The sequence below is a fragment of the Coturnix japonica genome, chromosome 4, assembly GCF_001577835.2.
Source record: "Coturnix japonica isolate 7356 chromosome 4, Coturnix japonica 2.1, whole genome shotgun sequence".
In the NCBI taxonomy this organism is placed as follows: Eukaryota; Metazoa; Chordata; class Aves; order Galliformes; family Phasianidae; genus Coturnix; species Coturnix japonica.
This window is the reverse complement of record NC_029519.1, coordinates 66,234,447-66,247,084: the sequence shown is the minus strand read 5'-3', so window position 1 is coordinate 66,247,084 and position 12,638 is coordinate 66,234,447. Positions and strand designations below refer to the sequence as shown.

At 39.3% G+C, this 12,638-nt stretch overlaps 1 protein-coding gene across 2 annotated transcripts in view; it reads left to right on the top strand.

Moving 5' to 3' along the window:
- Nucleotides 1-1,336: 1,336 nt before the first annotated feature.
- Nucleotides 1,337-12,638, top strand: part of TBC1D19 (TBC1 domain family member 19) — a 41,219-nt gene continuing 29,917 nt past the window's right edge. The window contains exons 1-4 of one of the 2 annotated variants that reach the window (XM_015862937.2): nt 1,337-1,682; nt 8,482-8,554; nt 9,128-9,173; nt 10,048-10,123. In XM_015862937.2, the coding sequence (XP_015718423.1) occupies nt 1,584-1,682; nt 8,482-8,554; nt 9,128-9,173; nt 10,048-10,123 (294 nt within the window). In that variant the 5' untranslated portion in view covers nt 1,337-1,583. The remainder of the gene's footprint in view (nt 1,683-8,481; nt 8,555-9,127; nt 9,174-10,047; nt 10,124-12,638) is intronic. The other variant, XM_015862935.2, reaches the window with a different exon arrangement.

Sequence of the window (12,638 nt, the reverse complement as noted above, 5' to 3'; positions counted from 1 at the left end):
TAGAAATCTCTTAGATTGCTGATTAACGATTCTGGGGTTTTCTAAATTAATATTTTGACTTAGTAAATTAGGTTACTAAGCAAGAATTTGATTACATGGTGATGTACATAGGAACAGATTTTCCCAGAAGGGCTAAGTGGGCTGAAGCTCCTTGCATTCACACCAGCCAGTATGCTGCACCTGGTGCTACGCAGCTGCCCTGTTTAAATGAAGGCTGTATTGGCTCCTGGTACTGAGCTTCAGTTACAGAGCACACAGGGGTAAAATATTCAAGACTGCAATAAAGCTTTACTGCAGTACAGGTCTACTACCTCATATCATCCCCATGAAGCACACATCAAAAAAGCTGTGTGACTGATGTTGCTTTTCATACCATCAGTATATGGTATGAAAATATAGCACAGAATATAGAAAATATACCCCAGGCACATGGCAGTAGCATTTTAAACTGTCTCTCAAGCTTTCAGGGTGTGAATCCAGCTACCCTACACCAGTGAAAAGCCACTTAAATCACAGCTGAAGTTTCTTTATAAAGTTAATCTTTCTGACTGCTCTGACATGGGTTGGAAGCTGTGCCAATTCCAGCTGAGAAACAGTTCAAGAGGATTCTGCCTTGTAGCTGCTGATAGAATGAATCACTGGCTGAATGAGAAAGCTTGATCCTTTCCAATGCAAATGCAAACATGTTAATTAAGCCTTAAATTTGATGACAAAAATGCTATTTTAAGTGATTACCGAGCCAGCTCTGAAATGCTCGCAGCCAGTCCCCTGGGCTGGTTGGATCACAGAATTGTAGGGGTTGAAAGGGACCTCCAGAGATCATCGAGTCCAACCCCCGTGCCAAAGCAGGTTCCCTACACCAGGTCGCACAGGTAGGTGTCCAGGTGGGTCTTGAATATCTCCAGAAAAGGAGACTCCACAACCCCCTGGGCAGCCTGTTCCAGTGCTCCATCACCCTCACCGTAAAGAAGTTCTTGCTCACGTTCATGTGGAACTTCCTATGCTCCAGTTTCTGGCTGTTTCCCCTTGTCCTGTCTGCACACACTGCTGAAAAGAGTCTGGCCTCACCACTTTGCCTCCACACCTCAGATATTTATAGTCCTGGATCAGGTCCCCTCTCAGCCTTCTTTTCTCAAGGCTGAACAGACCCAGTTCACTTAGCGTTTCTTCACAGGGGAGATGCTCCAGGCCCTTCACCATCTTAGTGACCCTCTGCTGGATGGTGACTAGCAAGAAGCAGCAGCTACACACACAGCCTAAGGCTGCTACCACCTCAACTGGAGCAGCACTCAGGCGCGCACATAAGGCTGAGGCATTCACTCTGGCTGTAGGAATTAGTCCGTTCTGTCTGCACGGCTCAGCTGCAGCCCCCAGTGTGAGGTGGCTCACATGCCCCAGCACAGGTTAGGGGTTGTCCTACTGGAAAGGAGCAGCCACCACGATCCCTCCGGTCCCATCGGGCAGGGCGGAACCCTTCAGCGAGGCTCCTCTTTCCGCCCGGCCGCTGTGCTCTGTTGCCCGGTAACGTGGTTGCGGGCGGGGCGCTGCGCAGTGTCCCGGTGCGGAGGCTCGGCGGTGCCGTGATGCTGGAGCAGGACGGCGGGCTGTCCCTCACCATAGCGCGGATCGTGCAGCGGCTGAAGGGCTCCAGCCTCCACTCCCAGCTGGAGCGACAGGCCCGGGTGAGCCCCGCACCCAGGCCCGGCTCCCTCTCCCCGCCTCACCGCTTTGTTCCCAGCGTTGTGTCCCTATTCCTCGCGGTCCAGGGCCCTCCTGCCATCCTTCCCCCGTCTGTCCGGTCGCTGTGTTTGTCATTCCTCCCTCTGAGGCCGGAGGATTTGGCAGGCAGCGTGCGGACACTGCCCATCTCCATCAGATAGTGAACGGCTTTGGGTTATAATCCGCGATTTGTGGAGCTTTGTTCCCCTTCCGTGCCCTCCTCCCAGTTGCCTTCTGGGGATACGGAGGTTTGGTGAAAGGATGTGCAAATAAATGGAAAACGCACGTGAAAGTTGGTTTTGTAGCTGGGAAAGCAGTTGTATTTAGTAACTGGTCTGCATTGAGACCTCGGCTTCTTGTGTTCCAGATGATCTCTTTCAGATTAAATTTGTTTCTGTTTTGATAACCATAATAACATGGTATTGGTGCTGTAGCCATTGTTGTGCTTTACTGAACTATTTGGGTTTTGATTTCATAGAATTTGGGATTTCATAGAATTTTGGGTTTTATTTAATGTTTTGTAAACAGTGTGTGAAGTTGTAGAGATTTGGTTCTGGGCAGAATGCCAATTATTTGCCTTCATTTTGGTTGGTTTTGGAATGAAGCATGGTTTTCTTCTCTGAACGTCCCTAAGGCTTTCTCCAGCAGGAGACATCACAGAGTGACCTGGGTTGAAAAGGACCACAATGCTCATCTATTTTCCACCCTCCCTGCTGTGTGCAGGGTCGCCAACCACCAGACCGGGCTGCCCAGAGCCACATCCAGCCTGGCCTTGAATTCCTCCAGGGATGGGGCTTCCACAGCCTCCTTTGGCAACCTGTTCCAGTGTGTCACCACCCTCTGAATACCTTCTTTGTTACTGTTCTTGTTAGAAGCACCTGCCAGTTTGGTCCTTAATACTGCCTTAAATGCGTTGTCTGCTGTGCTCTTGTTGAATGGCAGCTCTCTAAATTCATCTAAACAAAGAGCCTGACATGGCATTTAGAGAGTGAAGGGATGTCAGAACAGGAATCTCTTCCAACAACTCAATTTCTGATGACAATGCAAAGCATGCTCATCTCTGCTTTTGTTCTCTTGCCCTCTGATTCCTGGAGGCCTCATTCACAGCCATTGATACCTATGTGTCTGTTTTGACAAGGAAGTTCGGTGTGGCCAGGACTTAGTGGGTGGTTGTGGTGTGTAGTACCCGGGAACTTTATCAGTGCCCTTATCAGGACAGTTAGATGTCTGAGTCTCATTCCTCAGAAATACCCAGCATCTCTGAAAAGTCACAATTGAACACAAGGTGAATTTTAATACCCCTAGCTGTTTTTAAGATGTCTTGTGAACGTTATTTTAGCTGTTTTGTACATTGATCTCTTCTTTAGAGTCTAGGAAGGAGAGCTCAGAATGAGCAGTCTCTTTCACCTGTTAATAATTTTGAGCAAAACACAATTTCCTGGTGTTATTTGTGAGAGGTGATAGAAGAGTCCCAGGGTTATGAATTGATCCCACTGGTGCTGTTTGATGCTGCCTGCGCGGGTGTCAGGGGCTGTGATGCACGATGTCTTTAAAATAAGTTCACCATGGGTGCAAAATGATCCACTGTCACAGGTATCATCAGATAATCACATTTTTGTCCTGAGAAGTGAAGTAGGGTAGAGTCATGTGCTTGTTAATAAAGGCTGGAAAAAGATATGTTTGGTTGATTCTATAGGATGAGTTTTAATGTTGATAGTTTGACAATAGTTAATGCAATTAGATTAAGGCAGAAAAAAAACGAGCATACTTTTTCACTCTTTACTCATTTAAAGGCCTTGTGGCCCTCTTCTAGACTTGCTCCAGCAGTTCTGCATCCATCCTGTAATGCACCCCCCAGGGCACAGTATTCTGGGTAGAGCCTTGCACGGTCCTATTATAGGGGGACAATCACCTCTTTCTTTCTCCCTGCTAGCCACCCTTCTTTGGATGCAACCCAGGGTACAGTTTGTTCATGTCTATTGGGACCCACAAGTTGGCTTCTTGTCCATTGGGACCCCCAAGGATGCTCTCAAGGAATTCTCTGAGTACAAATACCTGGGGTTGCCCTGACCCAAACACAACACCTTGCACTTGGCTTTGTACCTCATTAGGTCCATGTGAGCCCACTTCTCAAGCCTTTCCAGGTCCTTTTGAATGGCATTCATTCTTTCTGTTGTATCAACTGCACCACTCAGGCTGGTGTCATCAGCAGACTTGCTGAAGGTTCACTCAGTCCTATTATCTGTGTCACTGATAAAGATATTGAAGAGCACCAGTCCCAAGACAGGCCCAGGGGACTCCATTTGTGACCTTCCCTTTCTGAAATGTTTTTAAGGGATAATTTAGAAGTGGCTAGAAAAACTGAGATGTGAAAATCTTCAGGCAGGAAATTTAGCGTGAGATCAAATAGAATGATTCAGAGATCGGACATCACCTTTTAAATATGAATGTTTAACAGAATATTAAAAATGCTTGTTCTCTTCAGACCTCTAATAGAAATCTGTCATACTCTGACTTGCCAGGTGACCAGGGGCAAATAACAAGTAAAGCTTCTTTAACATAGAAGTAAAACAAGATAAAAGCTCTAGTAGTTTTTTCCTGAAGATCTTTCCTAAAGCAGAAGTTGAGAATAAAATGAAACAAAGGTTCTAAATTAAGCTCTGTGAAGCAAGCAATGCTCACAAAACAAGGAATCCCTCCTGGTATTTTCTGCATAGACGTTTTCAGATTTGTGTTTCTTGTAGGTTACTTGTGGTGGGAGTACTTGAAGGAGAGCTTGTAGCAGATCAAAACAGAGCTGACTGAATAAGCTGAAAGATGAAACTGGAGTGTAGGAGTCAGCCCAGACACCCCCACCCCAGTCTGATAACTCAGGTGTGTAGGGTGGAGGGGAGAGGGAACACAGCTGGGGAGTGGTGAAAGGTTACAAGAGCTGTCTGCAGGTATCAGCAGGGTATGGCAAGGAGCTAAGCTGGAATACATGATCAGAATGGCTGTCCAGAGAAGAGGATACCATCAGCACTCTTGGAGGAGACTTGTAACTACTTCCAAAGGATCTATAGGAACTATTGATCTGAGTGAGAGGTATTGACATTCACAAGACTTAGAATGGGGGAGGGAAGAGAAGCACTGGGAGCGATGCCTCTTGAAGTTGGGATGCTGCCTGAATGTGTGCTTTGAGAGGGCGTGTGTGTGAACTTTTTAGATTAATTCATTTGGTGCAAAGGTTTGCAAGATTTCTGAAGGTATCATTTCGTGACGTCTTTTCCCTAACGTTTAAAAAAGAGAAATTGAGAATGATTCCTACTTAAATAAAAGATCATATTAAGAAAGCAAATATTTCTGTGAATGCAGTATTTATTTAATTAAACTTAGCAAGTAAACATAGGCTCATGAGTCATCATCACAGATAATTAATGATTCTTTTTTGTGCACTGCATTTGACAAATGACTTGCTATCCCCTTCTGATAGAGCTTGTACTTTGCTCTAATTGGTCCAGCAGTAACACTGCAGTATGATTAATTTTAAGTTGTGTGCAATTATGAATACTGTGAACAGATTGTGGAGTTCAGGAACAATATGAGTGATGCGGGTTTAACTCACAGATTTTTTAATTATTTTTTTTTTAGGAATATGTATTATATGTTTTAGCTTTTGTTTTATTTGAAGCACTAATTTTATATTGAAATGAAACCTAGAAAAATATGAATAGTGCATTTTTGGTGTTTAATTAATGTGTTTTGTATGTCCTGTGGGAGAATGCAATGTTTGAAACTTTATTTCAGTATGATGCGAATAGAAGCTGTCTGTTCCAACTGTTAGATTTTTGACATGTTTTAACTCACATAGGAAAGTTCATAATACTTTCACCCTTAGTTTAACTACAATAGAAATGTGCAAGTGTTGGAAATGCATCAGTGTATTCAGAGTTTTGTACTTGCTGAAGTTACGCTCAGAATTATCCTTCATTTGGTTACAGAAATGTGTAGAATAAATCCAGAATCACTCCCTTAACTCCGTAGGATTTTTAGGTTTTTAGAGAGTGTTTATACTGGAATTGCTGCGATAGTAATTGAAGTGATTTTGATCAAGTCAGTTTGATCCTAATGGAATCGTTTCTGATTACGACTGCTCACATCTTAACAGGATACAGTACCAAAGTCAAAGCTGTGCATGAGGTATAAACACAAATGATTGCTAATGGTACCTGAGACACTTGTAAGAAGTTGTGGCAAAATTTTTAAGTCCAAAAGTTCTGCTTTCTCTTCTGTGCAGCTGAAGGACAGGAGAGTGCTGACAAATGCTGTATTGATGCTTAGTTTTGAGAAGGAATGTCCAACAACCAGTTGCCCCCTGATTTACAAGGAGTGGACAGAGGCTGTTGATGAAGGCGGACACCCAACCCTTGGACCCTGCTGTCCTATCCATAACAATGTGCACAATGCAAGTTAGATTGGAAAGGACACCAATAGGCATCAACACTGTTAGAATACTCTGTGTTTATCCCTGTGTAAGGACTCAGCCTGGCTGAACCCATGAGTAGCATCATTTCTTCCCTGGTCTGGCTGCCATTCTTTATCTTCCATTGCTGCTTTTCCTTTCCTCTGCCTGTTTATGATCTTCTTGATAGATTAGGAAGAAGAAAAAGGTAGATACTCATTCATCAATATGTGTATATTAAAATTGGAGAGTCTGTCATCCTGCTTCTGTGTACCTTGCATTTTGATCATGCAGGAAATTAATTCAATTCATCAGTATGTCTCATCAAGGTGTGGGGCTTTTTTTCCTCAGTAAGCCGTAGTCAGAGTTTTTATCAGTGTAAATCATAATGCTTTCAATACAAGAAAATGTTGTCAATGTGTTTTTCATGCTACCATGAAAAAGAACAAAATAAAACAACCTATAGTGGACAAAAATGCAAATAATATTTAGGCAGTACATCGAGTCAAGCAGTTCAAAACAAAAGCTACTGAAATACCTGAATGGTTTTTTTGCAGTGTAGAGTTAACAACTAATAAGAAAACTAACAGAAATAACTTATAATCACAGAAGTGGTTTGAGTTGGAAAGGACCTTAATGACCACATAGCTCCAAGCCTTCCTGCCAGAGGCAGTAGAGTCAGAGTAGTTATCCAAAGAAGACATTAAAGTATATAGGAGACCCGGTCTGTCTTCTTGACTCCTTCATTTAATGCCCATGAACACCCATATAAAATCCAAAGAGGAAGCAATTCAGAGGGGATTTCCTTTATCCTGTCCAAATGAGCCTTTTCTTTAGTGATATTATACAGCCCTAGGGTGTGTTCTGCTGTGTTACAGCTGGCTGCAGCCACAAGCTGGACTGTCTGCCAGATTCTTGTGTTTTGGGTATTGAATAGATCTACAATCTCATGTACAATAAATAAGACCTTAGCAACAGCAGTGTCTATGGCTCTGTAGCCATTCACTACACCTTGTGGTTTGTCCTTATTGACCATCTTTCTGTTTCAAAAAGCAAATACACCAAATATTAAAGACTTCAATATCTGTAGTGAAGTGACTTAAAATAAAAGGAGAATTGCTGATGCTAGTAGCCTTTTCATTTTTCAGTCATTCTCCCCTTTTTTACAGGGAAAAATAGAAAGACTTAAAAATTCCACATTGTGAATGTATGTAGACCAGCTGTTTTAGCAAGCTGCTGCACAGCAAATGAGCTTTTCTATGTGTATGTATAAACTGCAAGGCAGATGACAAGGATGTGGAGTTGGTTAGCTGAGTGTGATGGAACAAAAGCTTGCCGTGCTGTCAGCAGTGTTGTCTGTGCTGACACACTGCATGAGCGTGGAAGTCTATTAGCAGCATGAGTTATCATAATAGACTACAGCTGATATGTCTCCAGCATGTTGCTGAATAGTGTTTGGTGAGCAGTATCCTGTATTTCTGGGGAGCTGAGGTGGCTGTGTGCTTCTAACATGCCTTGCTCTGGCATGGCTGGGGGTAAGTTTCACAGATCTCCCAGTGTTATTTTCAGGTCAGCAACCAGGGTTGCTATTCTCCAGTCCTCTGGCTTTATCCTCTAGTACTAACCAGCTGTTCGTGCTTTGGAAATTATGCATTAAAGCTACTTCAAGGTTGTTGTCCTTTTGGAGCATTTTGGTCTCTTGGTTTTCTCCTCTTGGTTTAGTTGTAGGAGATACCATAGCAGCTGCTCATGCTGTTGCTGGAAAATCTGCAGCAGGATTATAAAGCTGATTGTTGTCCAGCTGACATCTGTCAAACGGACTTCACTGCGTATTGCTGTCTATACCTTGTAATGACAGCTGCAGAGGTGAATGTTTGGTCCAGTTTTTATTTGAAATTTGAAGATGGCACTTCTTATCTGATGGGTGAACGGTGGCAAGTTTAGTTGGAAGAAAGCTGCGGAACACTTTCAATTTGTATATCAATGACCAGTCCTTTAATGTGTAGAGCCTGGCATCTGTAGATAGGGTACATAGGAAGAGTAAGTATGTATGTCACAGGTAGTCCTTCTTCTTTACCTGCATACAGCTTTTATCATAGACATAAAAACAAAGATGTTGACTTAGGAAAAAGTCAGCTGATTTTTTTTTTAATTATTTTTTTTTGACTTTTTTTTTCAAGTTACTAGGAAGTGGTTTACTGTGTGTGTTTAACATTAAGCTTGTTTGTCTCTTATTTCATTACTAAATACACACATTGCCTTCTTTGTAACTGATGCTTGACACTCATTTATTTATTTATTTATTTATTTTCTCACATTAGATCAGCCTACACAACCCAGAAATTAAACTGGAATCACTAAAAGAAGACATAAAGGATTTTCTGAAGACATCAGGTTTGTAATGCTTCAAGTAGTAAAGATGTGTAGTTGTTGGCACAACAACGTGGAGATGGTTTTAAATATATAGAGAATAGTGGGTGAGGTCATTTGGAAAATGGAAGTTAGCATTTGTGAAGGTCCTCTTGGAAATTACACCCTTTAGTAAATTTCCATTGGAAGTTGTAGGCTATATTACTCCATAATGTGGAGATTTGTATATAAGTGATATAAGGTTTGTAATCACCAGGAACACTATTTCTATTAACATTTATAGTTGTTTTAAAAATATGATGGTTTCAGAGAAATAGCTTATAATTGTTTATCCAAAGCTGTATCATAATTATTTGAACAGCAGATGGAAATAAAGGATATTCAGCCTTTATTGCAGACTTTAGCTTGTAGTTTTACCTACTATTATTAGGTTAAGGTGTCTCCCTCTCTTCCTGTCTGTCCAGTACGTAGACATGAATTGAGACAGGACAGAAAACTCTAGCAACTCTAAAGTAACGTCTGATTTATGTTTCATTAGCATTAATTTCTTAAAGTTGTCTAATATTTTTGTTGGTTTATTTATTTTTATTTTAACAGGTTGGGAAAAGAAGCTTCAGAATGCTGTTTATAGTGAACTCAATGTGTGAGTTTATTGAGCGTGTTCATTTATTAAGTTCTGTTTGCATGAATTCCTTTTAATTCCTTTGTATGTGAAGGTGTATGATGTGTTGCTATTGTGTGCAATGTCAAGGGTGCCTGCTTCATTTCTGCTTGTGAAGTGTCATTTCTTTCTCATCCTGGTGCAAATGTTGGACTCAGATGTATTTTTCCATATTTTTAAACATTAATATTTTCTTTGTTGTTTTACTTCCGGAAGTACCAAAATCCACAATGTAATTCTGTTGTAGCTGACTTACATATTGCAAATGAATTAAAAATTATCTTCAGACGTTTGTAACAGTATTATGCGCTCAAATACCTTTAGGGTTTTACATCTTTAGACTTAGCGAATCAGTGTCATCACATTTGCTATGGTTATAAATACACCGAAATTTGAGAAATTCTCTCTTTATTATTAATTAGCTCACTTTGAATTAGACTTCTGGGAAGTAGAAATGCCTTTTTACACGCTGGCAAGACTGAAAGGTGAATTAATTGATGCACACAGCCTGAACTGCAATTATGTAATAAAAATTGTTTATGCAAACATACTTCTGCTAATTTAACTAAGCATTTACAGTTAATAGTTTTGAACAGTATGTCTTCAGAGTACAAGGGTCTTAATGCAGCAAAGTACTGGTATATGTCACCAGTTAAAAATTGGGAGAAACTGTGTGTGTGGGTGAAGGAAGAATGAGGAAGAAATGATTAAAAAAGAAATACTACTTGTTTTTAATTTTGATAATCATGTGCAGTGTTTTTATTACTGCTCTCATGAAAGAAATTATGTTTAGGTTTACAAATAACAAAGCAAAATAAATATACGAACGTTTAAAGTATACTGTACTTTCTTCAAGGTTTCCTTCACCATGTCATCCTGCAGCACCTCCTGAGCATATGAAAGAACCATTGGCTTATATGAGGAAAGCACAGGTTGGTTGTTATCAATTTTACAGTTCTTATTAGATCTTTGGTTAGACTATTTCAAATTTCTTTTAATTTTGTTATTTCAATTTTAGTGTGAATGTGCAATTTTGAGGGTTTATACATTAGGAAAAATACAGATTTGTAATTGTATGTGTGTAGAGTTTAATAATAATGTTGTATATGTAACGTATTTATACATACCATAAATGCTCAAGTAATTCTCCAGCTACAGAAGAAATGGGATGTAGTGGCAGATGGGTGAATATTTTAGAACAGAGATTATGTGAAGTGCATAAAGGAGAGTTTATTTCTCTTGGGAAAAAGATGTGTAGATAGGGTCATTTCACTTAGGGTTACAAATATATTGTTTTGAAGAGATTCAGATAGGCAGTTTGGCAGTGAAAGACAACAAGCTGCAAAGATAATGAGATAAGAAAGAAGAGAGATCTTCAATACTTGGAAATCTGAAGGAAAGGTGAAAGCTTTAGAGCTAAGGAGCTTAAGGAATATTGAAGGGGAGAATAAGTGAAACAGCACTATAAAACATTGAACAAGGATTTTGGCATAAGGGAAGGATATTTCTACTTCATTGGACTTATTTATTTATTTTTTTCATCACTATGTGCTATTTGAAATACAGTTTTGTAACTTTTGAGGCTTTTTTTCCTTTCCATTTTTAAGAGTGTGATCTAACCAGAATATCAGAGATAAAGGCAAAATTGTATTTAACTCAGCCGTGTGTGGAAATACATTGTGGTATTCTTTTACAAGTTATTCAGTAAATTATGTTACTTTTTCAATCATTTTGTTGCTTGTTGCAGTAAGTCTTATTGTGCTGCACTGGGTTTTCTATCTTTAGGATGTTGGTATAAAGATTGTTTAAAACAAATTTTCTACTGTGATGTGGAATGTAATGCTACAATTTAGTACCTGAAAATAACCACTCATATCAATGAATGCTGACATTAAAAATGCACAAGTATACTTGTATACACGTGTATGTATGTCTTTGTTTGTCTGAACTGGTTAAATTGGCTATTCTTTTATAAAAGTGTATATAGTGCTTAGGCAGCACAGTATTTTTGGTACCGTGTGGAAAGGATGGTTTTTCTAATAGTTTAGGAAAGATAAGGAGGAGTTCCATGTTTCCTTCTTTCAAAGTTGGACTTACCTATTTCAAAGAGAATTATGCATACTTATTTTCAAATTATTTCTTGAAATACAAATAGTTTTTGCAGGGAAATATTGATAAGTGGTGTTGGTTAGAAAGTTGCATAAGAGTGTGGTTGGAGGATTAACAAGGCATTATCCAAACACCCTGATGTGTGTGTGAGTATTTGATTTTTGAGAGGCACTCGTTTATCACTATTGGTAGTAGGCCTATAAGAAAACAAGGGCAATTGGATCAGTTGAATCTCAGCTAGGTTTTATTTTGTTAGTCTTTTGAATGAAGAACAGTAAACAATGTAAGAAATTTATGTAGTCAGTGTTTCCATGATTTTGTTTATTTAAAATATTTAAAAGTAGCTAAAATTCAATTATTCAGATTGCTGATGCCTACTAGAAGTAAACTAAAAGTGGAAACTTAACTGATTTATTTCCACCAGGTCTCAAAAATCTAATGAATATTTTGAAGGTAGAGGACTGTTTCTGTTTTATTTGTAGGTGGATCCTTTTGTCCTTATTTCTCTTTTAGCATCATAACAGTTAGAGAAGAATTTTTTGTTACTATCAACAATATTTGTCCTAATAGAAAAATGTTTTCCGTATACATTATATTTGATTGTCATTATGCGTAGGCATGGTTTAAGATGCTTTTTCTGTTGTTATGAGTTCACTGGCATTTTCTTTATCCTTTTCTATCTTAATTAGTTTTGTTCTACTTCAGAATTCTGGAAAGAAGGAAAGTACTCTCTGAAAACTGTATTGCTTTGATATCACTTATTGGAATGACTTTGAATCACTAATTAAAACTATATTTGCATATCTTTTTTTTTTTTACAACAGATAATAAAATGTTCATGATTAACCCTTTTTCTTCTCAAATTGGTTATGTTTTCTGATTCTTAGCTGTCAGTCATAGATTTATGTACTGTATTCTTTTCACTATATCAAAATAAAAACAGATTTCTAGGAAATGACAGAACCTTCATATCAATGTGTGCTATAAATCAGTCACGCTGTGGTGGCTTTGTTCAGTGTAGTATTGCAATTAATATTTACATTTTTGAATATTAACTTAAAGTGCTGTATATTGTTTAATTTTGTGTGCTGTAGCTGAAGAGCTTTTCCTTCAGTTGAGTTAAGGTAGATCATTAGGTTCAGCTTCTTCATTCAGTCTTTAATTAGGTCTTTCCTAAACAGACGTTCTTCTTCATTTATTTTTGTTTCTTGGAAATTGACGGATACAATATGTAGGACCTCTCTTAAAGGCATCAGATAATTTCACACTCTGGTGTTCTCTGTACTAATTCATCTGCTTACAATTTGAGGGGATTAGGTCACCTACTCCCACTTTGCT